Below are 25857 nucleotides of genomic sequence, written 5' to 3'. Positions count from 1 at the left end.
AAATTTATTCTCTAAAGTACCTGAAGTCAGGAGTAGTAGTAATGGATGGAAGCTAATCAAGGAGAGAACCAACCTAGAACTAAAGTGGAATTTTCTAACAGAACAATTGATTAATGGAACAACTTGCCTCCAGAAGCTGGACATTATTAAGGAGAGATCCAACCTCATCATTATTCATCAGTACTCCATCACTGGAAGTTTTTAGGAAGAGATTCAACAGCCATTTGTCTAATAGACCAGATTTCCAAGATTTTCCAACTCTGTTATTTTGTTATTCTGATATCTAGTTCTTCTTCTTTGTTTTTCTGTTATGAACTAATAAGTTGCCTATTACTAGTTCTTCTGTTTATAATAAATACAAATAATTTATTCATAGTATTTTCCCATAAAAATTCCATATAATCCTGGAAAAAAGAATGAAAACAATGGAGACTAATTTGGGCATTCTTTTGAAAAACAGAACTGATATAGAAGCTAATTCAAGTGTTCATGTCTCATAAACTGTAATGGACATTAAAATATAGAAGTTTGCTCAATTTTGGATGATACACATAGCCACTATTTTCCTGTACATCTGTACATTTTACTAACAATATACAGTGCCCTTGATAATCAAGTTGAAGAATTACATCAGCCCCATCAAAATTACTTAGTGTGACTATTCCCTTATATATAGATGCCATTAGTATTGCTTCCCATGTGGGGGTGAGTTTGAAATGTTGAGATCACTCTTTGTGGGTCTCATGAAATTTGCAGCATGATAATATGAGTGACAGTTATGTATTTATTTACTTTGACTCATATATTACACCAATCAGATCAGCTCTAATATAGATACAAAAGGTAACCCTTAGAATACAAATTTTAAGATAGTGTGCTGCTGTTTGAAAATTCAAGCCTTTTCCTGCCTTTTGATTTTAACTGGTCTTTTAATGCTGAGATAATGAGAAATGGGGGGGAAAATCTGGATGTCAAAATCAGCCAGATAGCTATCACAGTTTCATTCATTGCTGCTCAAAACCAGATTTCCTAAGTGTACACTAAGTGTACACTGAATCACAACTACAAAGTAAAAAATCAGCAATAAGAAATGTGTGGCCTATTTCTTGTTGTATAAAAGCTGAAGGGGAGCATATAAGGAAATTCAAAATAAATATGCCATTTTGTATGCATCAATTTGAGTCAGATTATGGAAGAATAAAATTATAAACAATCTGATGCCTGAACCCTTTTTTTCTTTTAAAACTTTCTTTTACTTCTTCATTCTATTGATTTGAATATTTTAAAAAAGTCAGTTTTTTTCCAGCAGCATCGCTTTTTTGATATTTATGAATTGTTAAAACATGTCTTTAAAAGTGCATCTCTGATCTTCTCAAGTATTTTTAATATTTGCTGACATTACGTTACTGCATTTCTTTTGCTTTTCACATGGTGGCAGTGATTACTAAGGCCTGAGAAAACCAGTTTATCAGAGATCAGAGGATTCATTAGTTTGCATTGTAAAAATTCCTGTGAAGGTGGCACTTGAAGTGATGTGCAAGTAAACACTGAACATGAGATGGGAGATGTGCTCAGAATTTGAGAAATAAATAAAGAATTCTTACACATAGTGAAGTGGGAAAAAAAGGTAAGGTTAGTGTTGATCTTTACAGTTATACTGAACATTATAAAAATTACATTAATTTCAGTAAGATATAAGCCATTTCTTATAGCTATATATTCTCAAATGATATATATTAAGCATATAAGAAAAAAGTACAGTGAGAATAAAAAGTTATTATACAGTTACAAAACATTATTGCTCTTAGGGGAAAATATTTTTTTCAAAGTAATAGATATGTATATAATATATATTTCATCTTCCTACAGCATAATGTCATGTTGAACACAACAAATATATTGGATTTTGTACTTGTTGGATTTTCTGAAAACCAAGAGGTTCAAATTTTACACATTAGTGTTTTCTTGATAATGTATCTTTTTGTCCTGGGGGGAAATTTTCTCATTATTTTTTTGATACTGTTCAATCGTAGTTTGCACACCCCAATGTATTTCTTTTTAATCAATTTATCTATTGGTGACCTTGGTGGGACATCTGCTATTATACCCAAATCTATAGTAAATGCCTTAATGAGTTCCAAATGGATTTCGTATTCTGAATGTGTGACACAATTGTTTTTCTATCTTTCTTTCTTATCATCAAATTTCTTCCTTCTCACTGTCATGGCCTATGATAGATACATTGCTATCTGTCACCCGTTGCACTTTGCATCCAAAATGAATTGGTCCAGTTGCATTCAAATGGCTGGAGGGGCCTGGGTAGTTGGATTTCTGCACGCAGCTCTTCACACAGGATATATTTTTTCAATGCCTTTTTGCTCCAACATCATCAATCAGTTCTTCTGTGAAGTTCCACAGTTAATCAAGCTCTTTTGTCCTGGTTCTTACCTCGGTGAAACCTGGATACTTATCTTTAGTACAGGCTTAGAAGTTGGCTGCCTTTCATTCATTATCTTGTCCTATGTGCGTATTTTTATCACGGTGGTGAAAATGCCCTCAACTGAGAAAAGAGAAAAGGCCTTCTCCACTTGCATCCCTCACCTCATTGTGGTTTCCCTACTGGTTGGCAGTAGCCTCTTGGCTCACCTAATACTACCTGCTAATTCTCTATCCATTCTGGACAAAGTGTTTACCACACTATATGCAGTTATGCCTTCTTTAATGAATCCAATAATCTACAGCATGAGGAACAAAGATGTCAAAACTGCCTTTAGGAAATTGCTTGGTTGACAATTATTTTAGCAAATAATGATAATTTCCCTTTGATGCACCAATTTGTTCATCACCTTAAATTTGAAATTTAGCAAACTAAGGAGTTGCTGTTAGATAAGGATGACTAAGTATATTCCATTGAATATAAATTGTTTATTTGATGTGTTATAAATTTTGATTTGTTGTATCAGACCAAACTAAATATTTTAAAATACTGAGCCTCTTGTAAAACCAATGTTGGGATTTTGAAATATGATTAATAAATTATTTTGATTGGTTTATTGTTGGCATGCTGAAACATTGTATTAATATGGAACTATGATAAGAAACTAAAGAATATCACTGATTAATATTTAAGGAAAATAGCAAATTTGGGATAATCAAATAGAAGTAGAAAGATCACATTAGCCATGAAAAACCATATACATTTTTCTCTGATTAAGTAGAGAAAGATATCTGAAGGGCTCTGATAATATTTCTGCCTGTGTATGATTTCTGTCACATCTCAGTCCTCTATCACACTGGCATTTCTGATACATTATTCCTAACACTGATTGGTATCTTTGTATAAAAAGTACTGTTTTTGCAACCAGCATCTCTGACCTGTTTGCTTAATGATACTAAATTTATTGAAACTTGCAGACAAATGTGGAGGTGTTCCTGGGAGCAGGAACACTTCATCAACTATCCAATGAAACAGTATATAAAATATTGGTTTTTATTAACATGGGACAGTGGGCAAAAGTAGGAAGTTATGTATTATATGCCATTTATAAAGAACCAGTTGGAATCAAGACTGAGAGAATGGCCCATTTTTTTTCCATTTTAGAAACTCAAGAAGACTTTGTAAGCAATATCTTTAACTACTTTTTAAAGAAGAGAAGAGAAAGTAATAGCGGGAAGAGACAGGCTTTTGGTCTAGCTAGCTAGAAAGTTAAGTTGGTCTGCACAGATGTGTGTTGACATGGAAGCCAGGATGGCAATGGTAGGAGGAATATTTAATGTGATGAGAAGAGGGAGTTAGAGAAAGTGGGAGCAATAGAAATTGGAGAATGGAAATGGGTATTGCCTGATGGAAGGCAAATGTTGATTTTGGAAGTACTACATCAGCGCACTCATTGGGGGACTAAGGTATGATGTGATTTGTTTTTGGAAGCTTATGGATGCTGTGGATTGTATACAGTATCTAAATAAATATGTGACTTGTACAGTATGTAAAAGAGTTAGTAAACAAGTCCTACTCCTAAAGAAAAGGAAGGGCAACATTTAGCATGAGATCATTTCAATGCATTCAAATTGATTTTATTGAACTCACTCAAGGGGGGAGATTTATTTGTTTATTGATAGTGGATCACTTGACTGGTTGGGTTGAGGCTTATCCAGCCTTAAGAGCCACTGCAGCAATAATCACCAAAATTATACTGGAATGGATAACACCTACATATGGGATAGTAGAAGTTGTAGAAAGCAACTCATTTTTCTGCAATCAATCCTGGAGTGTGGGAATTGAGTGGGAATGTCACTTTCATGGAATGCAAATTCATCTATGGACCAAATGTTTACCCTTGACCTTGCTCAGAATTTGAAACTGTCCAAAAAGGGACATTTTACTTTATGAAATGATGTTTGAATTACCACACTTGGAAATTCCACAATATGAAACTAAAGATATATTTTTTTTGTAAAGAACTGTATACTTGGCCTCTCCTCTTCTTTATCTTACCTCAGAAACAAAGAACTACTAGCTCAAACCCTACCTCCCGAACTTGCTGTCCATAAGTTCCAGCACATCCTGCATGTCCTGAACACCAACTTCGATGGGTGGTGCAAGATTGCCTTCAAGGGGATGGGCAGACACTATGCTCACATGGTGTTGCAAAAAGCAGACACCAACCTGACCAAGTAGGCTGGGGAGCTCACAGAGGATGGGGTGGAGCAGGTCATCACCACAAGATCTCTGACTGGTTCCTCAACAGGCAGAAGGACTGCAAGGATGGCAAGTACAGCTAGATCTTGCCCAATGATCTGGACAACAAGCTGTGCAAGGATTTGGAGCACCTGAAGATCAGGGCCCATCAGGGCCTACACTACTTCTTGCACACACTGTCTTGGTGTGCTGACCATGGACATGGAGGCCCACTTCTGGGGCCTCCATGTCCGTGACCATCATACCAGGACCACCAGGCACCACAGCAGAACCATGGGTGTCTCCAAGATCCCAGAAAAGTTCCAGCCTGGTGATTGGGTCCTGATAAAAAAACTGATGTGAGGAAAAACTTAGCCAAGCCTGGGACAGGTCGTGCCAAGTCCTGCTGACCATTGAAACAGCAGTCTGAACAAAAGACAAAGGGTGTAAAAGGATCAGTTGATGAACTTAAAGAGTGGAAACTGGTCCCTGGAGAAGACCAGTTGAGAATAAACATTACCAAAAACCGATGTGGTCATGGTGGTATGAATGGGTTTTTGTTTGTGATTTCTTTTTCTCATTGCAGGAGTACCAAATATTTTATTTTTACTGCCTAAGTGGTGGCCTGTTATTCCATCTGAAGATCCCAAGCGAAGCTGTGGAACTTTGCACCCTATAGGATGAATTGGTTCTGTGATTGTAACTGTATCACTGAATGTTGTTATTGTTACCATTGTTGTGACTGTGGACCAGTATGCGCTTATGACGAACCTTGTGATATAGTAATAGTAGAAGACTGGCTATATTAAATGTGTAAGAATTGTTAACCTGATCAACCTGTCTTGGCCACAGTAGTCCTAGGAGATAGTGATGTCATAATCCCTGAAGATATAGGATGTTTTTGATGCAATGGTTATAATTTTCTTATGGGTAGAACTAATAGGGGGAGAATATAATGCAATGATTGATCTGAAAAACCATACATTACAAACAAGGGTCTTTTCTTTCTTTAATGTAACCTTTCTGTTTGGAATTTACCTGACACAACCTAGTAACTCATTTGAAAATGCACCTAGAATGGGTGGGTTATGGATGGATGTGGGTAATGAAATTCTTAACTGGCATGCTACAAATGGATTATATTGGATATGTGAAAAGTTTGCCTATGTGCAATTGCCTAGCCATTGGTATGGACGATGTGTATTGTTTTTCCTACTGTCCATACAACAAGGGGACAGACTGGGTATATCTGTTCATGTGGAAGCAGATCACAGATCTATGAGTAGCTTCTAAAAAGAATAAATCAGGTATATGGACCAGCCACTGAACAGAAGATGGAATGTGTGGTTATAGAACTGTATGTTGAATAGGCTTATAAGGTTACAACCTGTGCTTGAAATAATAACCATTGCTATAACTTTAATGGCTAAATGGCAGTTTAGTTTAAAACAGTGAAATATATCAGTATAAACTTGCTTTACACTTTTTGTCAGCAACAAAAGGAGATGTGTGTGAACATTTTATCTCAGAAATTGTTGTTTACAGATAGAGGGTCCAGAAAAAGTTATGGAGGAAATTGCTGCAAGGGTGGGGAAAACTGCCCATGTCCTGGTGCAAACTTGGACTGGTTTGGGAGTATCTTCTCTTACTGGAAATGGATTGGGTTTCTAGTGTTTTTAACCCTTGGAGATCTCCTTTTCCTCCTGTTCCATCCCTCTGATCCAGCATATGGTTACCTATCCTATCACTGGGATGGTAGTCTTAGCCTCTTCAGTGTCCACTGATCCATTCCTCTACCCCCTCCACCCATTAGACCAACAAAATTCATGGTTCTTAAATGCTCCCCTAGCCCACCATTGACAGGAAGCATCCTGTCATAAGAAAAGGGAGGAAAATGAAAGGACATATTGACATGAATCAATCTAACTTTTGCTCTTTGCTTCTGTTAAAGAAGTTGCTTGCACTATTTTGCTAAGGATGGGAATCATTTGTTATGAATTCATTCAGTAAGAGAATTGTATCCTTTTCTACCTGGTTTCTCTCCTCTGCAATTTGCTTCAGAGCTAGACATATCTTTGGAGACAATTCCCAGGAACATCCTGCTCCATAGATGGGGGGTGGCTACCTAGGAGCACAAACATACAAGAACAAGGGATACTGTGAAAATAACAAAGTACAGACAGAGCACAGACAAAGAATGCTCCATGGATAAGGAAGGGGAGGGCATGGATAAGGAAGGGGATGGCATTATTAATGTGGGCAATGACTTGCCCACATTAATAATGAACCTTTGTATCTGATTTGATAAACTTAGTTTCTATCAGCATAAAATGTATATAATACTCTGAGCCATTCTTGCAGGGTGTGTTCCTTACATGCATTTTGTCTGTATGTTTTGGGCATAGTATTCACCCAGACTTTTTGCTTTGGCCAAAGAATAAACCTCATCTCAAGTCTCACTCTTTGGCATATCAGTGGCACAGGGAAACTTCTTACAAATACATTAGTAAAGTACATGTGTGTGCATTTATAAATATGTAGTTAAATACATATGATATGTGATGCATCAGAAAGCAAGTGATCAAACAATAAAAGACAATGATTACATGTGAGAATCGCACAAGACAAAATATAGGTTCTAGGTAACATTCTACAAATAGCAAAGTTATAATTACATTACTCTTTCCTAGCTGGATTTATATTTTTCTTAAAAGTTCAAAGTCTATTCAAGAATTTTCAGAATATGCTCTATAGTTGTTGAAAAAGTTCATTCTCAACATACCAGAGAAATTGTTTTGCCTAAGAAAACAAAAGCATGCTTACATATAATGAAAAAAAGAGGCCTAGATTGAGATGTTAAACATGCTAATATCACCCTTTAAAATGGTAATAATGAAAGCTAAAATGTGAGGCAACAACCTAAGCTGTGTGTTATTTCAAATCAAGAGAATAGGAGTAACCCAGTGTTTTATATATGCTGCAGCTAACAGTCACGCCTCAGAATGTTCATGCAGTCAACTGTCACGCATTGGAATGTTTATTCTGTTGCTAGGCAAATGACATAAGAGAACCTCTCTTCTGCTCTCCTTTCCACTGGGCCATGACATTGATGACAAATTTTCCCAATGATCAAGTCTTCACTATGTTGCTTCCACAACATTACTGGAAAGATACAGTAATCATTTAATGGAAATTAGTTACATTAGACATCACTGCAAAATCACAGCGACTAGTTTTGTCTCTGGCATTAAAGGAGTAGAGTAAAAAACTTCTTTTAAGATACACAGGCAGCAGTACCATGTGGATACAAATTAGTCTCCTCATATACAGCTGTGTAGGAATTTGAGATACATGCATAGTGGAAGGTGTTGGGGTGATGAAAGTCCAAAAAGGATAACTGGAAGTCCAAGATTAACTTCTTTAATTTTTTTTAGTTCTGTCAGCTGCACCATCCACCTACTCATCAACTTTGTACTAAAACAGGGTAGTCGGAGGCCAAGTAAATATGGATCCAGGAATGGCTTCTTAAGAAACAGGTATACATCATCTTTTTCCAGGGAAGTAGCATCACCCCCTCCTACAGTAGTAATCACTGTTTAGACCAACTTGTTTTAAATGCAAAATAAGTTTTATTTATGATCAAAGAAATTAATTCTATTTCCACAGTTTTAAAACAGTTTCCATTGGTTCATAGAAACAGTGCATTCCAGCTAATTATTCTAAAACAGATCATGTAAATTTTATAAACTTAATTCTATTTTTAATAAAAGTACATTGATAGCTTAAAGCCTACTTAGTGTTGAAGAATATACCAGACAACAATGATATGAGGACCAAAGATCCCAAGTAACAAGTGCTTAAGAAATGTCCAGAAATAAACTTAGATAAATCACACTTAGTGTTTTACAAAATGTTAAAAATAGTGCATCAGAACTAAACTGAGTTTAGGGGGGGTCTATATCTCATCCATTTTTAAACTGAGTATTCCTATAGATTAGATATATCTTTTACCTGAGAAAGAATCAATTGGACATATCTTAATAGATTTTCTCACTCATTTCCCCCATAGCAGCCTCTTAAAACCCATGGTTGGGTTAATCCTGAGATCATTACCCCATGAGCCCCCAGACCCAGTGGTCATAGGGGCCCAAACCCATTATGAGGTGCAATGAATCCTCGACTCGAAGTGGGACAGGAGACAGCTCCAATATCTAATCAAGTGGAAGAGCTATCCCTGATCAGAAGCATCTTGGGTAAAGAGAAAAAGAAATATCCAAGTTGACCACCTCATAGCTAAATTCCACAAAGATAACCCAAACAACCCTTAGAGGGGTCGCACCCCTAAAATCTATACCTGTACTTAAAATGTCACAGGTTGACATTTAACATTTTCACAGGTTGCCTTCAGGAAGAGAGGGAAGCCAAATGTCAACTCACAAAGCATCCCTGACCTGCTTTTGAGTTGCCATAGGCAAGGGGATGGGGAATTGAACCTCACAGCTGCATCAAGGAACTTGCATTTCAGTCAAAACAAAGCACATTCCAGCCGGTAAATGTCAAGGTCATCTCCATGGAAACTCACAATGGCTGAAGGGAGTTACTTCTACAACCTACAAAATTGGGGAATGTGACTGATGATACAACTTGGTGGGAGGGGGAAACAATTCATGCCAAAGTATGAATTAAGTGAGGTCAGAGCTGGCTTCATTTGGTCTGTGCCTACATAAAGCTCCTAATAAATAACTGGATTTCTTTTGAAGCTTGGCTTGAGGCTCATGATTTAATTAAGGCATCGGTCAGAACCCTGACACCTACAATATTTTAACATCGCTTTTTTTGAAAAAAGTTTTTTATTTTTATATCAAAAACAAAAATAAACAAATAAAACCATCTTTCTGTTCAGCAGTGTGTCAGTTGGGTACATATATCTTATGCACATAGTAATATCATACATTTCTTACTTGTTTATATTTATAACCATTCTAATCAATATTTTATATCACATTTATCAATTATTGTATTATCATTAACATTGTAATTATTGTCTTTCAAAAATATATTTCATTTGATCTGTGCTGACATGAAGTTACTAATAAATAACTGGATTTCTTTTGAAGCTTGGCTTGAGGCTCATGATTTAATTAGGTCATCAGTCAGAACCCTGACATCTACAATATTTTAACATTGTTGACTACTTTTTCAACTCTGTGTTTCTACCAATTTTTTGTTATAGGTCCATATTAACTTTTACTGATGTTCTAGTGAATCATTTTGGTGACTGCATTGTGTCATTATTTATAATATAGTTATTGTGATTATATTTTAATATCTATATAAGGCTGATTTTTAATCCTATAGGAGGGCTGGAATTCACACTCTTGGTTTCTAAAGCCAGCACCTAATTATTATAGCAAACTGACTTTCTGTAGTTAAGCCTTTAGTTAATAACACATCAATTTATTTAACTTGTTTAAGGGTTTTCTCACAATATTCTTTCAGCTTTTCTAAAATCTCACTCTTAAGATTCCCCAGATTGTTACTGATAGTTGAATTCATTCAGTGAGTGAGAGGGTTATGTCCTTAGCTTTGAATGAGCCAATGGTTTATTCATTCCTCATAAAAGCATCTCTGACCCAGTACTTTTTGACAATTTACTATCCTTACTGCAACTCTCCCTTTTTAGGAAATACTTAGACTGCTATGGTGAGCTCAAAGAGACAGAACAAGCCACCAGCTCTAGCTTTCAGTTCTTTTCACATTTTGCTAATGTGAACAAAAAGGCAACATTATGAGTGTGTGTATTTGAAGTCTCATTCATCATCTTCAGGCTTCTGTCTCCGGCTCTGTGCCTCTCAGAGTAATGGAGATTGCAGCTGCTTCCTCCTTTTAACTGCCAGTGGGGTGGGACTTGATTGGGTGGGGGCTTGGCTGTGTTCTGATTGGGTGGGGTGTGTTCTCATTGGTAGGGGGTTTGGCTGTGTTCTGATTGGTTGGGGGTTAGCCGTGTTCTGATTGGTTGGAGGCGTGTTCTGTTCAGGTGGGGGCTTGGTTGTGCTCAGGTTAGTCTTAGTTGCTGGCAGTTAAAAGGAGGAAGCAGCTGCAATCTCCATTACTCTGAGAAGCACAGAGCCGGAGACAGAAGCCTGAAGATGATGAATGAGACTTCATCGAACGTTGCCTAGATACTTGAATCTTCGCGGGAGAAAACCCGAACAACCAAAGATCCACATATAAATACCTGAGAACCTCAGAAAACAAATATATATATATATATATATATATATATATATATATATATATATATAATGTACGTACGTGCGTACGTACGTATATATATATATATGTATGTATGTATGTATGTATGTATGTATAGAAAGGAAACTTCACGAGGACAGTGGTGTCACCCAAGCAGGAAAAGCCCAAAGGGAACATCAAACCAGCCATAAAACAAGCTTGCATAGGAAAAGAAATCAAATAAAATGTATTAAAGAAGCCCCTTAGACAAAAGCCCAAATAATTAAGAAAACTAAGGAAACAAGAAAAGAAAACCCTTACAAACACAAGACATGCCAAATCAGCAAAACAAACAGACAAAAGACACAAAATATTCCTCCTGATCTTTTTTATATCTTATTTTTAATTGGGGGTACAGCCACCAGTCTATATTTAAACCTTGGTCTCCGAATTCCTGATTTTTTAATGCTTCTTGGGAATCCAAAATTTCATATCTGGCTATTTTTCCAATTTCTAGTGTGCTGGGGTGTATCATTGCCTCCATGGTGGATACCCATTCTAGGATTTTTATATAGTGTTTGTTTTTTATTTCCCCCCATATTCGTATTAATGAATCTCTTAGTATATGTCTATGGAAATAAGCATGGGTCTTATTTTTGGATTCCACATGAAGGCATGCCACCCCACCTGTAAATCATGCCCCTCCAGAGGTAAAGTTCTTTTATTTCTTAACTTTGCCCATTCTCTGATCCATGTTAGACCTGCTGCTTTATAATATGTTTCCCAGGCTGGAAATCCAGATCCACCTCTGCATATATTATCCTGCAATACACTTAGTTTTATCCTTGCTCTTTTACCTGCCCAGACAAATTTTGTAGTTATTTTATTTAGAATAAAAAAACCCTTTTTATCCAATTTTACCAGGATCATTTGAAACAAATAAAGTAATCTCAGCAAAATGTTCATTTTAATAGCTGCAATCTTCCCCAACAGAGATAACTGTATTTTCACCCACTTTTCTAAGTCTTTCTTTATTTGTTATACTAGGTTCATATAGTTATTTTATTGTTAAGCATCTTACTGTTAGCCAGATGCTCAAATATTTAACTTTCTTTGCAATTTGTATTTCTGTTTTTTTCCACTAATTCCCTTTTCTATTTATCTGTTAAATATTTTGTTATCATTTTAGTTTTGTCTTTATTAATTGGCTACTGGCTACTTCCCCAAATTTTTTTATCTCCTGTATTAATTTTGGTCCCATCTCCATTGGTTCTTCTATGAAGAATACAAGGTCATCAGCAAATACTTGGGCCTTGTATTCTTCTTGTTTAATTTTCAACCCTTTTATTTCCCGATTCGAACTAATTCTTATCAACAAATTCTCTAATGTCAGGATAAAGAGCAGAGGTGAAATTGGACATCCCTACTGTACTCCTTTCCTTATTTCAAATGGATTTGTAGATTCCCCATTTATTATTATACTTGCTTTCTGAGCAGAGTAAATTGATACTATCATGTTTTCAAATCTATCTCTGAATTTCATACTTTTTATCTGCTGGATCATAAATTGCCAATTAACATTGTCAAAGGCCTTTTCAGCATCCAGAAAAACTACCTCTGCCTGTTTCTCTGGTTGGGCCTCATAGTACTCTATTATGTTGATTACTATTCTTATATTATTCTTTATTTGTCTTGTTGGTAAAAATCCATTTTGGTCTGGATATATTTTTCAATTCAATATTTTTTTCATTCTTTCTGCCATAATATTCATAAAAAAATTGTAATCAGCATTTAATAAAGAAATTGACCTATAATTTTTTATCTTCATGGTATCTGTGCCTTCTTTCAGTATTAGGGAAATATATGCTTCTCTCCAGGATTCTGGTAGCGTAGCCTCTGTTAATACGTCATTGCAAACTTCCAATAGTACCAAATCAATTGCCTCTCCTATGCTTTTATAGACAGCCCCATCCATCTATCTATGGTATTCAGCTTTGTTTGGGTATTTTCCCACGTCATTATAGTTGTGTTTTTAAAGTTGTAGCAACGTTTCGGCAGAATCTCATCTGCCATCATCAGGCTTCTGTATTGTGTTCGTCTGTGCATCAGACTTTCACAGCCATTTCTGTTTTAAATTTGGGGCTAGCCTACTGCTGTGCCAGAATGGTTTTTTCTTCATCCTGATTGGTTGGGAGTCTTGGTCTGTGTTTATTGGTCTTGGAGTTTGCTGTCTTCTGCCTGATTGGTGTTTCTAATATCTTCTGTCTGTTTTGTGGCTTTTTTTGTCTTGATTGTCTGGTAACATTGTGTTTCCTGGATTGGAGGCTTTTAGTGTGGCTTGGCTCCGAGTAAATGGATGGCTATCATTTATTAGGAAGCTAGGTTTCATCTGAGTGCCTGGTTGGGGTGTGTTTGAGCTGGAGGTATCAGGGGGGATCTGTTTGTGCCCACGTATTTGCCTGGCTTGTGGTGTGGAGATGCTTTTGTTTGTGAGTGCAGGTTTCCAAATAATTGACAGTCTGGTGGAATCATCTCTTCTATTCCTGCTTTCAGGTCTTTTTTCAGTCTCTATGGCTTCTCTGATAATTCTGTAGATGGGATTTTCTATAGTGGCTAGGGTTTTGGTGCCCTTGAAGTCAATGCTATGACCTGTTGCTTTCATGTGTTGGACTAGTGAGGAAGTGTGTTGCAGCTTTTTTACTGCATTTTTGTGTTCATCCAGATGGGTACTTATTCTTCTATTGGTCTGTCCAATGTATGTGGCAGGGCATGATGCTCAGGGGACTTCATATATTCCTTGGTTTTCCAGGTCAATTTTATCTTTGGGATTCATTAGGATGGCTACTATTTTTCTGTCTGTTTTGAAGGCAGTCTTGATGTGATGCCTGTGTAGTATGTTACTGATTTTGTCTGTAGTACCTCTTATGTAGGGCAGGACAGCTGTTCCGTAGGTCTGTTCATCTTCTAGGTCTCCATTATGTCTCAGTGTGGATCAAGCCGGTGATTTTGCTTTTGTGGAAGCCATTAGCTGTCAGTACTTTAGTCAGGGTGCATAGTTCAGTCTTTATGTGTGTCTTGTCTGCTACAACTTTAAAAGCACAATTATAATGACGTGGGAAAATACCTAAACAAAGCTGAATACCATACATGTAAGTACCCGTGGGAAATAAATAAATATATATATATATATATATATATATATATATATATATATATATATATATATATATATATATATATATATATATATATATATACACACACACACACACACACACACACACACACACACACACACATATATACATATATATAAAATATAATAGCTCAAATCCCCCAGCAACTAAGACTAACCTGAGCACAACCAAGCCCCCACCTGAACAGAACACGCCTCCAACCAATCAGAACACGGCTAACCCCCAACCAATCAGAACACAGCCAAACCCCTACCAATGAGAACACACCCCACCCAATCAGAACACAGCCAAGCCCCCACCCAATCAAGTCCCACCCCCACTGGCAGTTAAAAGGAGGAAGCAGCTGCAATCTCACATTACTCTGAGAAGCACAGAGCCGGAGACAGAAGCCTGAAGATGATGAATGAGACTTCATTGAAACGTTGCCTAGATACTTGAATCTTACGCAGGAGAAAACCCGCACAACCAAAGATCCACATACAAATACCCGAGAACCTCAGAAAACAAAATATAATATATATATATATATATATATATATATATATATATATATATATATATATATATATATATACACACACATATATATATATATATATATATAATATATATTATATATATATATATATATATATATATATATATATATATATATATATATATATTTCACAAGAAGAGTTCTCCACTCCTCTATTAATTGCAGAATATCTTATGCCACCAGACTTGAAAATCTAGACCTAGACAACCTAGAACTACAACGCCTTCAGTTTGATCTAAGTATAGTACATAAAATTATACATTGTAATGTCCTACCTATCAATGAATACTTCAGCTTCAACCATAACAATACTAGAGCACACAATAGATAAAAACTCAAGGTAAACTGCACCAAACATGATTGCAGGAAATACAACTTCAGCAACAGAGTGATCAATGTCTGGAATACTCTACCTGACTGTGGTTTCCTCCCCAAACCCCCAAAACTTTAACCTTAGGCTATCTACTACTGACCTCACCCATTTGCTAAGTGGTCTGTAGGGGGCATGGATAAGTGCACCAACGTGCCTACTGTCCTTGTCCTATTGTTACTTTTTTTCTTATTCATATCCATTTCATGTATTCATAGCTATGTTTATACTTATACCAGTTATTTTATAATTGCTTGACTAAATAAACAAATAAACAAACAAACAAATACCTAATAAAAGAGGAGGTGGAGTTGCAATACATATATGAAATAACAACACCTCTACAGATACAGCACAACAATGATGAAAATCTTTTTGAATGCATTTGGATTAATATAAAAGTAAAAAAGGAAGAGATTACCATATATATTAGAGACCTTCCAACCAAACATAGGTAATACATGAACTTTTTGCTAGTCAGTTAACTAAGCTGTGTAGGAACCACATCACAATAGTAATGGGGGACTTTAATTACTGTTAACATCAACAACCTGGCAGCAGTTACAGGAACTGGATATGTCTAATCTATTGAAGAGAAGGACTAGGTAGCAGTATTTCAGCTGCCTCAAAAAACCTATTCTCTAAAGCATCTGAAGGCAGAACAAGAAGCAACAGGTGGAAATTTACCATGCAGTGATCCAACATAGAAATAAGTAGAAATTTCCCTAGAATGAGAACAATTTTTATTAGGGAAACAGCTTGTCTTCAGAAGTTATGGCTGCTCCATCATTGGAGGTTTTTAGAAGATCTTGGCAAATATGAGATAATCAAATAAAAGTAGAAAGACCAGATTAGTCATGAAAAGCCATCCACCTATTTCTTTGCTTAAGAAAAGAATGATCCATGAAGGACCCTGATTATATTCCTGCCTGTGTATCTTTTCTGCTGAATCTCAGCCCTTTATCACACTGACATATCTAGTACACTACTTCTAGCATTGAGAGGTGTCATCGCATAAAAGAGAACTTTTTGCAATTAGCATCTCAGATTTGTTTCCTTAGTAATAATAAACTTAACCAAACATCCAGCCAAATTCTGAGTTACAATCTGGGAGCACAAGGACCCAAATGATATTTCAACCAGACAATATATTTCATCCAATGTCCTTTGAAACTACTCCCGCATTCATCAAACTTCTCTAAAACAAGGAAGTTGGTGACCAAGCAAATTTGCCTACACACTTGGATCCAGGTGATCTCAGGGGTTGGATTCTACTGGTTCCCACTGGTTCTATAGAACTGGTTGTTATGATTCTGCTCAGGTCAGAGAACTGGCAAATCATGCCCCTGCCTGGCCCCACCCCTTCCCCTCCCGGCTACTTGCCTCTGATGAGACTAAAGATGTGTTGCTGGAGCTGCTGGGCTTTAAGGCTGGAGCAAGAATCCCTTTCTCTCCTCCCCCATCCCATTTGGAAGATATTGAGTTTTGCTCTTGATGATGACTTCCCTGTGCTTCCTAAATGAGGTAGATCAGTGGGAAGTGGCTGGTGTGTGTGTGTGTGTGTGTGTGTGTGTGTGTGTGTGTTTGTGTGTGTGTGTGTGTGTGAATTTAAGCCTCCTTCCTATAAAATCCATTCAGAAAACAAAGGGCAGATATGGTTTAATTCTGTTTCAGCCCAGACTGCTGGGAGAGAAAGTAGTTTAAAAGTATTATTTAATTGACTAATTCATTGGCTTCCCGGTACTTCTTGTAGTACTGAGCTTGCCTTTTAAAATCCAGCGCTGAAGCCCAAGAGTGCTGGATTTCAAAATAAAAGCCAAGGAGCTCAGTGCTACAAGGAGAAGTTCCCGGAAGCGTTGTTGGAGCTGAACCGGGCTTTAAAGCATTTTAAAGTAGCCTGGAGCAAGTATTCCTTTGGAGGGGGGGGATTTAATATATTTAAAGCTGTGTCCTTGTGATGAAGGGGCAGTTTATATTACATTTTATAGATTAATCCACCAGTAGAAACAGGTAACATCCATTTGAGGTCAATCCATGCATTTAGTGAGGAGGAGGAGGAAGAGGAGGAGGAGGAAGAGGCAATATTAAATCAGAGCCTTGGTACAAGGGGCAAACCAGTAGAAGTGCCTTGATGGTTCTATCCAAGCAGAGACAGGAGTGTGGTAGGTATAGAATCTTACTAAATCGATTCATACAGAGATACAATGCTCAGCATCTTTAAAGTTGGTAATTCTTTCATGTTACTGACTTGGAAGTAATCAAATTCTCTGCCTGGGAAATTCTGGGAATTGAAGGTCACATGTCTTAAAGTTGCTAAGCTTGAAAAACATCAGTAGTACAATTCTTGGGAACCTGGGTTATTTTCCTGCATTTTGGGAATAAGGAAATTATCCTATGTGCCTGGTGCAGAGATGCAGCTGAAATTTAGTTAGATGCTAATTGGAAGGTTAAAGCCACAGATACAGATAGTCTTTGACTTACAACTATTTATTTATCCTCCATTTAAAGTTACAACAGCACTGAAAAAAGTGACTTATATTCCCCCCTCCCCACACCACCAAGGGACAGACAGAGAGAGACAGGGAGGGAAAGAGAGAGACCAAGAGAGACACGGAGGGGGGAGGGAAAAAAGAAACAAGAGACAGAGAGAAAGGGGGGAAGAGAGAGACAACACACACACACACACACTCACACACAAAGAGAGAGAGGGAAAGAGAGATCAGACACGGGGGGGAAGAGAGACAAGAGACACATACAGATAGTAAGAAAGAGAGGGAGGGAGGGAAAGAGAGAGAGAGAGAATAGACAGAGAGATGAGAGAGAGAAAAAGAAAAAGGGAGAAAGAAAAATAGATGAGAAAGAGGAAGAAAGAGAGAAAGAGATACCTATTTAAAAGAAAATAGAAAAATGACTCTTTGAGTGTTTAAGGTTGCCGACCCCAGGTTAGACAAACACCATGGTCATTAAATGAACCTTATGGTCATTAAGCAAACACTGTGGTTGTTAAACTAGTCCATTTTCCCCAATGGGCATTTTTTATTGGAAACCAGAAGGAATTGTTGGAAACTGGCAAAAATCATAGAAACCTCAGACACGAGACTGTGTGGATGTTGTAACTGATCATAAGTGTGCGTGTATGCATGTGTGCATGACTATCAAAACATAAAAAACAGGTCAAGTAGCTGTAGGGAGGTCAGCCATAAATTAGAACACTTGCTAAGCAACTGGCCATTAAGTGAGGACCACTTATATTTGGTTTGCTAGTCACATGGCCACCTAGCCATGCCTACCCCATCACATGACCACCAAACCACACTGACAAATTAGGCCATGCCCACAGAACTGGTTGTTAAGAAATTTGAATCCCACCCCTTGGTGGCCTCTTAAGGATATACCATTATCTACTTCAAGGGAAGCAGCCTCAACCTCTCCCACAAGAAGGCAATGATCATTGCTTGATCCACTGTATGGCATCTCTGGAGAGGCTTTATGTTCTGTATGGACATTTACATTCTTGAAATCCGGCAACCCGGATTGGTCAAAGCGCGCAGCCACCGGATTGGTCGAGCGTGCGGCACTGATTGGCCGTTTGGAATCGACCGTGATTGGCCGAGCCGATCGCGGGCGATTCGAACGGCTGTCATTGGCCGCAGCACCCGGCGCCAGATCCATATAAGCCGCGGCTTTTCCCTACCTACTCCACTTGTGTTTTCCCTTAATAAATGAGCTGAACTCAAGTCACTGCCTCGCGTCTTTTGTTTGTATCAGCCGATACGACACTGGCGACGAAGGTGGGATACTGAAGCAAGTCCCACACCGCACGTGGCACACGGAACCGCAACCGGCAACATGGCCAGCAGCACCGCGCCACCCGCTCCCTTCAACCAAGCTGCTAAGGACTGGGAATCCTACATAGACAGATTCCTCATGTTCTTGGAGAGCAGCAATCTCAAGGACGCGAATGGGCAGAAGAAACGGGCCGTCTTCCTAACCCACTGCGGGCCCGCAGTGTTTAAAATGGCGAAAGCCCTCGCCAAGCCCCTCGACGTGAAGGTGATGGACTGGGCCGATCTTGAACCCCTGCTGCGAAGTCACTACGCGCCCGCCATGCCCACCCTCATCCGTCGACACGAGTTCTACCGGCGCAATCAAAAAGAGGGCGAGAGAATCAGTGACTTCATGGCTGATCTCAGGGACCTCGGGGGCCTGTGCGGGTTCACCGATCTCGACCAAGCCCTGCGAGACCGCATCATCCTCGGCCTCAAGGACCCCGTCCTACAAAGCCGGCTCATGGCACGGGGCGACATATCTCTCACCGACGCCCTCGCCGAGGCCACTGCAGCAGAAGCAACCCGGAGATCAGCGGCCCGAATGCGGCAAGCAAGCACCGCGGAGCGCCCAGCCACGACCGAGATGACTCTGACCCCCGAGAGGCAGCCCGAGACCAACCACCGAGCAGCCGCATCCACACACCACAGCGACCTCGACTCCCCCTCCGACTCCGAGGATGACGAGGAAGACATCCACCGGCTGCAGGTGGAGCGCGACTGGCACGAGCAGCGGAGCCGCAAATCGAGGTTCCAATGCGCTGGTTGCGCCGGCGAGCACCCGCGGTCGGAATGCTGTTTCTTCGATGCGATATGCCGGCATTGCGACAAGCGGGGCCACATCGCCAAAGTTTGCCGGTTCAAACGAAACTACAGCCCCCGGCGCCGAGACTGCAGCCCGTGGAGACACGACAGCACCCCCCCCGAGGAACTGAGACCGAAACCCCGAGAGCTGATGGAGCCGGGAAGCAAGAAGCCGACGTTTCAACGAGACCCGCTAATGCGAGGAAATGCACCAGACGGTCATCATCGGCCATTCATCCAACTGGGATGGCCGAAAGGTCCACATGGAGGTTGCCATTGAAGACCGCCCCTGCAAGGTGGAAGTGGACTCCGGGTCCTACCTATCCATGGTCGCATGGTGGGAAATCAAGCGTCTAGTGCCCACCATACAGTGGCGCGAGCTGGAAAGCCAGAAGCTCATCCTCAAGGACTACCAGGGAAACCGCATCCCCGTGGTAGGAATCGGACATTTCAAAGTCACGTTTAAAGGGCACACCGAAATACTCCCCCTGACCGTTGTCGAGAAGGACCGCCCCAGCCTCCTGGGACTCCAATGGTTCACGCCATTAGGAATAGAGGTGACCGGCACCAACCACGTCGCCGTGGCAGACTGGGAGGAGCAGCTCACACGGGATTTCCAAGAGGTCTTCGACGGCAGCCTAGGCAAGTACCAAGGGGGCCCGATAACCTTCAGCCCCAATCCACCTCAAGCCCCGGCAAGTACCCTTTGCGCTCAGGCCCAAAATCGATGAGCAATTAAATAAGCTCATCAAACAGGGAGTACTCGAACCAACAGACCATGCCCGATGGGAGACCCCTATAGTCACCCCAGTAAAACCAGATGGCTCAGTGAGAATCTGTGGGGACTATAAGGCCACCCTTAATCGTGTGCTGCAACAAAGCGCCTACCCCATCCCAGTAGTGCAGCACCTTCTACACTCACTGGGGCGGGGGCAAGGTTTTCGCCAAACTCGACCTGGCTCAAGCTTACCAGCAACTGCCGGTCGACGAGGAAACTGCAGAAGCGCAGACCATAGTCACCCACCACGGAGCATTCTGCTGCAAGAGACTCCAGTTTGGAGTCAGCGTAGCCCCAGGGGTGTTCCAAAGTTTAATGGAGAGGCTTCTCTAGGGCATAAAAGGGGTAGTGCCCTATTTTGACGACGTGCTGGTATCAGCGGCCGACCAAAAACAATTGGAAAGCCGCCTGAGGGAGGTACGGCAAAGATTCAAAGACGCAGGGCTAAAAGTCAAGAGAGAGAAATGCCAACTGCGCACAACAAGAGTCGAATTCCTAGGGTACCTCCTAGACCAGCACAGAATCCACCCAACTGAGGGAAAAATCAAAGCCATCAAGGAAGCCCCAAGGCCCAGAAACAAAACCGAATTACAAGCGTTCCTGGGGTTGATTAACTTCTATAATGTTTTCCTGCCCCAAAAGGCAACCGCGGCAGAACCGTTGCATAGACTGCTCAACAAGGCAGCCACCTGGACTTGGGGAAGACGAGAAGAAGACTCATTCAACAAAACAAAAGACCTGCTACATCGGATGCTGTTCTCATCCAATAGAGCGAGACACTACCCCTCATGGTAACATGCGACGCATCCCCCTTCGGCATCGGAGCCGTCCTCAGCCACACCCTCGCCAACGGAAAAGAAGCACCCATCGCTTTCTTTTCAAGGACTCTCTCAAAACCAGAAAGGAATTACAGCCAGCTGGATAAAGAGGCCCTGGCAATCGTCGCAGCCGTAAAGAAGTTCCACGAGTACCTTTACGGCAGGACTTTCTCCATCATCACAGACCACAAACCGCTGCTCGGAATACTAGCGGGGGACAGGGCCACCCCAAACATCCTATCCCCGAGGATGACGAGGTGGTCCGAATTTCTCGCCGCCTACAATTACCGGCTGGACCATCGCCCCGGTAAGTCAATCCCACACACGGATGCATTGAGCCGCACGCTGTTGCCCACCCTGGACGCTGACCCAGCACCCACCACAGCCACCCTGAGCATAGAGACTTTACCCAACCTCCCACTGACCGTGTCAGACATTGCCCTGGCAACAAATAAAGACAAACGTCTGGCGCAGGTGCTAAGATGGGTGGAAAAAGGGTGGCCGGAAAGGGACGAGGATGAGCAATTCAGAGCTTTCCGGAACCGTCAAACAGAACTCTTCACACAAAAGGGTTGTTTACTGTGGGGGGATAGAGTCATAATCCCGGAGAAACTGCAGAAAAAAGTCCTGAGCATGCTGCATGAGGGGCACCCTGGCATCATTAGGACAAATGCCCTGGCCAGAAGTCACGCCTGGTGGCCAGGGATGGACAAAGCGATCAAAGCCTGGGTGGCATCCTGCAAGCAGTGCCAAGAATCCAGACCAAGCCCCCCCGCCTTCCCGGTCCTAGAATGGGAAACCCCCAGAGGGCCATGGTCCTGGATTCACATAGATTTCGCGGGACCCACCAGAGGACACACCTTCCTGGTGATGGTAGACGCTTACTCCAACTGGCTGGAGGTAAGCAACATGAGGACAACCACCACAGAAGCCATCATCAAGGAGCTCAGCAAGCTATTCGCAACCCACGGCTTCCCAGACATCATCGTATTGGACAACGGGCCCCAGTTCACCGCACTACCCTTCGAAAGATTCCTAGCAGAATGGGGGATCCAACACGCGTTGACAGCACCAGCTCACCCGGCGGCGAACGGAAGGGCAGAGAAAATGGTCCAATTCACGAAAAGGACCATCCAAAAAATCGAAACCAGGGACATACAGGACAAGATCAACAGGATGCTACTCATACAGCACATAACCCCGAACACAACAACAAATAAGAGCCCAGTGGAGCTGCTGATGGGAAGAAAGCTGCGATCACCACTCGACCGCCTGCACCCCACATACAACCCAGAGAAGCCCCCCAACTCCACCAGCAAGCACCGGACATTCGCACCTGGAGATGCGGTCTATGCAAAAAACCTCACCGGGGACCCACTCTGGATACTGGCAACGATAACCCAGGTAACGGGTCCCCACTCGTACCGGCTACTAACGAACGACGGGCGAGCATGGAAACGGCACATCGACCAGTTAAGGTCGAGAACCACCACGGGAAATACAACCGACACGCAAACACCAGAAACAGAGGGGAACCACCAAGACACCAACCAAGAGGGAGGGAAAGCCCCAAAGAACAAAACAGACAAACCCACCCAAAAAGGAACCAGCAGTACTCACCGACCGAAGCACCAGGGAGCGACCCACTCGAAGCCTCGCCCGGAAGGAGCAGCCAAGCCAGCTCAACCAGCCCGGGGAGCCCAAGCGGGAGCAGCCAAGCCAGCTCAACCAGCCCGGAAAGCCCGAGCGGGAGCAGCGAAGCCAGCAGCTCGACCAGCCCAGGTAGACCAGGAGGGAGCTACGGCGAGAGGCCCGACTCACCCTTCCAGGCGTTTCCATCAATGAGGCGGAGAGTGACGAGGTTCCCAACCGAACCAGCCGGCAGCCAAGAAACAACTAATCTGCGCAGGTCCAGTCAGCAAGTACGGAGCCCCGCCTACTTACAGGACTATGTTACGTAGGACCGAACCAAGAGGGGAGGGGTGTTCTGTATGGACATTTACATTCTTGAAATCCGGCAACCTGGATTGGTCAAAGCGCGCAGCCACTGGATTGGTCGAGCGCGCGGCACTGATTGGCCGTTCGGAATCGACCACGATTGGCCGAGCCAATTGCGGGCGATTCGAACGGCTGTCATTGGCCTCAGCGCCCGGCGCCAGATCCATATAAGCCGCGGCTTTTCCCTACCTACTCCACTTGTGTTTTCCCTTAATAAATGAGCTGAACTCAAGTCACTGCCTCGCGTTTTTTGTTCGTATCAGCTGATACGACACTTTAAGTAACTTGTTTTCTGTAAAATAAGCTTTAATAAGTTTGATTTAAGACCAAAAGAATTCATGATTCCACAGTTTTAAGACAATCTTCCACTAACTTATAGGAACAGTGCTTTCCAGCTAATTATTCCAAAATAGCTCATGTAAATTTTATACATTTCTATTTTTGATAAATGTACATTGATACTTAGCATTGGAAAATGTGAAAAACAGCAATGATATCAGGACTAGACAGACTAACTACTAAATCCTAAATGGAATAAACTGCACAAAAAATAATAATTTAGTTAACATATTCTTTTAAGTTCTACAGAATTTTTAAAAACAACTATATTAGAACTAAACTGGATGAGTGTAATAATGTTATTAAAGGAAGTTTAGACAGGTTTACAGCTCACTTTCCTTTTTAAACACTCTCTGTTATGTAAATATATATTTTATCTAAAAAAGAATCAATTTTACATATCCTTCTAGCTCTTCTTTATCATCTTTCCCTATTGAACTCTGCATGATTGAAGTGGTAGGGACTCAGGATATGAAATTGTAGTTCACCAATTTCTCACATGCTACCGTTGATCTGGAAGGACATAATGATCCTCTATCATCCCTAGATATTTCCCTTTGCAATTGCATTTCCTCCTAGTGAAAACTGAAGACAAAGACAAAGAATATTCAATATCATACAATTAAATTATATGTATGTATGTATGTATGTATGTATGTATGTATGTATGTATGTATGTATGTAAAAGAAAATGTCAGAATTTCCATAGTTTAGACAGGGCAAGTTTGATATTCTTATTTCTCATGCTATAGATGATTGGATTGAACAGGGGTGGAAATAAGGAATATAGAACAGTGAATACTAAATCTAAGTAAGATGGTGTGTTAGAGGGGGGTCTCAGGTAGGCCAGGACTGAAGTTACCAAAAACATAGAAAGGACCATAAAGTGGGGAAAACAAGTGGAAAAGGCCTTCTGCCTTCCTTTCACAGAAGGGATTCTCAACACTGCCTGGAAGATCTTGGCATAAGAAACAGTGATCAAAGTAAAACAACCTAATCCTGCAGTGGCACTGGCCACAAGAACTCCAGCCTCAACTAGATTGAATCCAGAGCAAGGTAGCTTTAGCAAGTGTGGAATTTCACAGAAAAATTGGTTGATAACATTAGAGCAGAAAGGGATGGAAAAGGTGCCAATGGTGTGCAACATTCCATACAGTATTCCTGTAACCCCCACTAGAATCACAATTTTAATGCAAGCTTTCCAATTCATTACCATTTCATAGTGCAGGGGATAACAAATGGCAACATGCCGATCATATGCCATGACTGTCAGGAGAGACAATTCAAAAGCTTCAAAGGTGATAAAGAGAAAAAGTTGAGCAACACAATCAAAATAAGATATTTGTCGACTACCCATGAGAGAATTTACCATGGATTTGGGGATAATGACTGAAACAATGCCCAGATCTTGCACAGCCAAATTCACTAGAAAGAAATACATGGGACTGTGTAGGTGATGGTCAAAAACTACTACAAGGATGATGAGAAGATTTGTTGTTGCTGTTGTCAGATATAATGTGAAGAATAAGAAAAAATGTAGAAGCTGCAGATGTCGATTTTGTGAGAATTCCAGCAGCAGAAAGTAAGGAACAGTGGTTTGATTCTCCATATTTAACTTATGACATAGCTGAAAGAAAGCACAGATAAAAAATATTATTAGAGAAAAACTATGTATACATGTTTTGAATGTCCCTTTTGAAGATAATATATTTCGAAACTAGAAAGTATGCACATGCTAGAAAAGTTATAATGATGAGTTAAAGAGGATACACTTTAATTGCATAAGTGTATACATACTTGCTCACACACTCATGAAGAGATACAGTGACCGAGGCAGACAAAGAGTGGCAGAATAGTTATGAGGAAAGATAGAGGTTTATTGTAAAGAAATCTGTTACATGATTTGCACTTTTTCCTTCCAGTTTATCTCATTTACTCATGTTTTTAATATGGCTGATATTTTGTCTTTAAAGTATGCATGTGGCAGGAGATATGAGGAATAAGGATGAAATATTTGAAAAATCCTCTCTTGCATGCAAGTTTACTTTTAGGAGAGAGTAAGGTTATTGAAACTAGGCTTTCTCCCATTTCTATCTGCCAGTCTTCCACGCACCAAATTAAGACACTAAGATTCCATTACCTATTGTTATTTCTTTATTACAATGGTTCTATTTAACTACTAAAGTTTGATCTATAAGATAAAATGTAATGACCAAAGAACTTGTTTATTTGGACCAATAATTAAGAAATACAGTGATTGGTCATCACTGGTAGTT

General features: G+C 40.6%; 2 protein-coding genes and 1 pseudogene across 2 annotated transcripts; 2 read left to right on the top strand and 1 right to left on the bottom strand.

Moving 5' to 3' along the window:
• Positions 1 to 2046: 2046 nt before the first annotated feature.
• Positions 2047 to 2790, top strand: LOC148124213 (olfactory receptor 14C36-like). Its single transcript, XM_087917223.1, has one exon. The coding sequence runs from the start codon at positions 2047 to 2049 to the stop codon at positions 2788 to 2790; it is 744 nt and encodes a 247-aa protein (XP_087773349.1).
• Positions 2791 to 2892: 102 nt separating this feature from the next.
• LOC148124212 (small ribosomal subunit protein uS13 pseudogene) lies at positions 2893 to 5041 on the top strand (annotated as a pseudogene).
• Positions 5042 to 24275: 19234 nt separating this feature from the next.
• LOC113448499 (olfactory receptor 14C36-like) lies at positions 24276 to 25196 on the bottom strand. Its single transcript, XM_026719215.2, has one exon. It carries the CDS (start codon positions 25188 to 25190, stop codon positions 24276 to 24278), a length of 915 nt encoding a protein of 304 aa, XP_026575000.1. The 5' UTR covers positions 25191 to 25196.
• Positions 25197 to 25857: the final 661 nt, after the last annotated feature.

The sequence above is a fragment of the Pseudonaja textilis genome, chromosome Z, assembly GCF_049901715.1.
Source record: "Pseudonaja textilis isolate UNSWEBS1 chromosome Z, rPseTex1.2, whole genome shotgun sequence".
Classification (NCBI taxonomy): domain Eukaryota; kingdom Metazoa; phylum Chordata; class Lepidosauria; order Squamata; family Elapidae; genus Pseudonaja; species Pseudonaja textilis.
The sequence above is the reverse complement of the archived record's forward strand: the minus strand, read 5'-3'. Positions and strand labels throughout refer to the sequence as shown.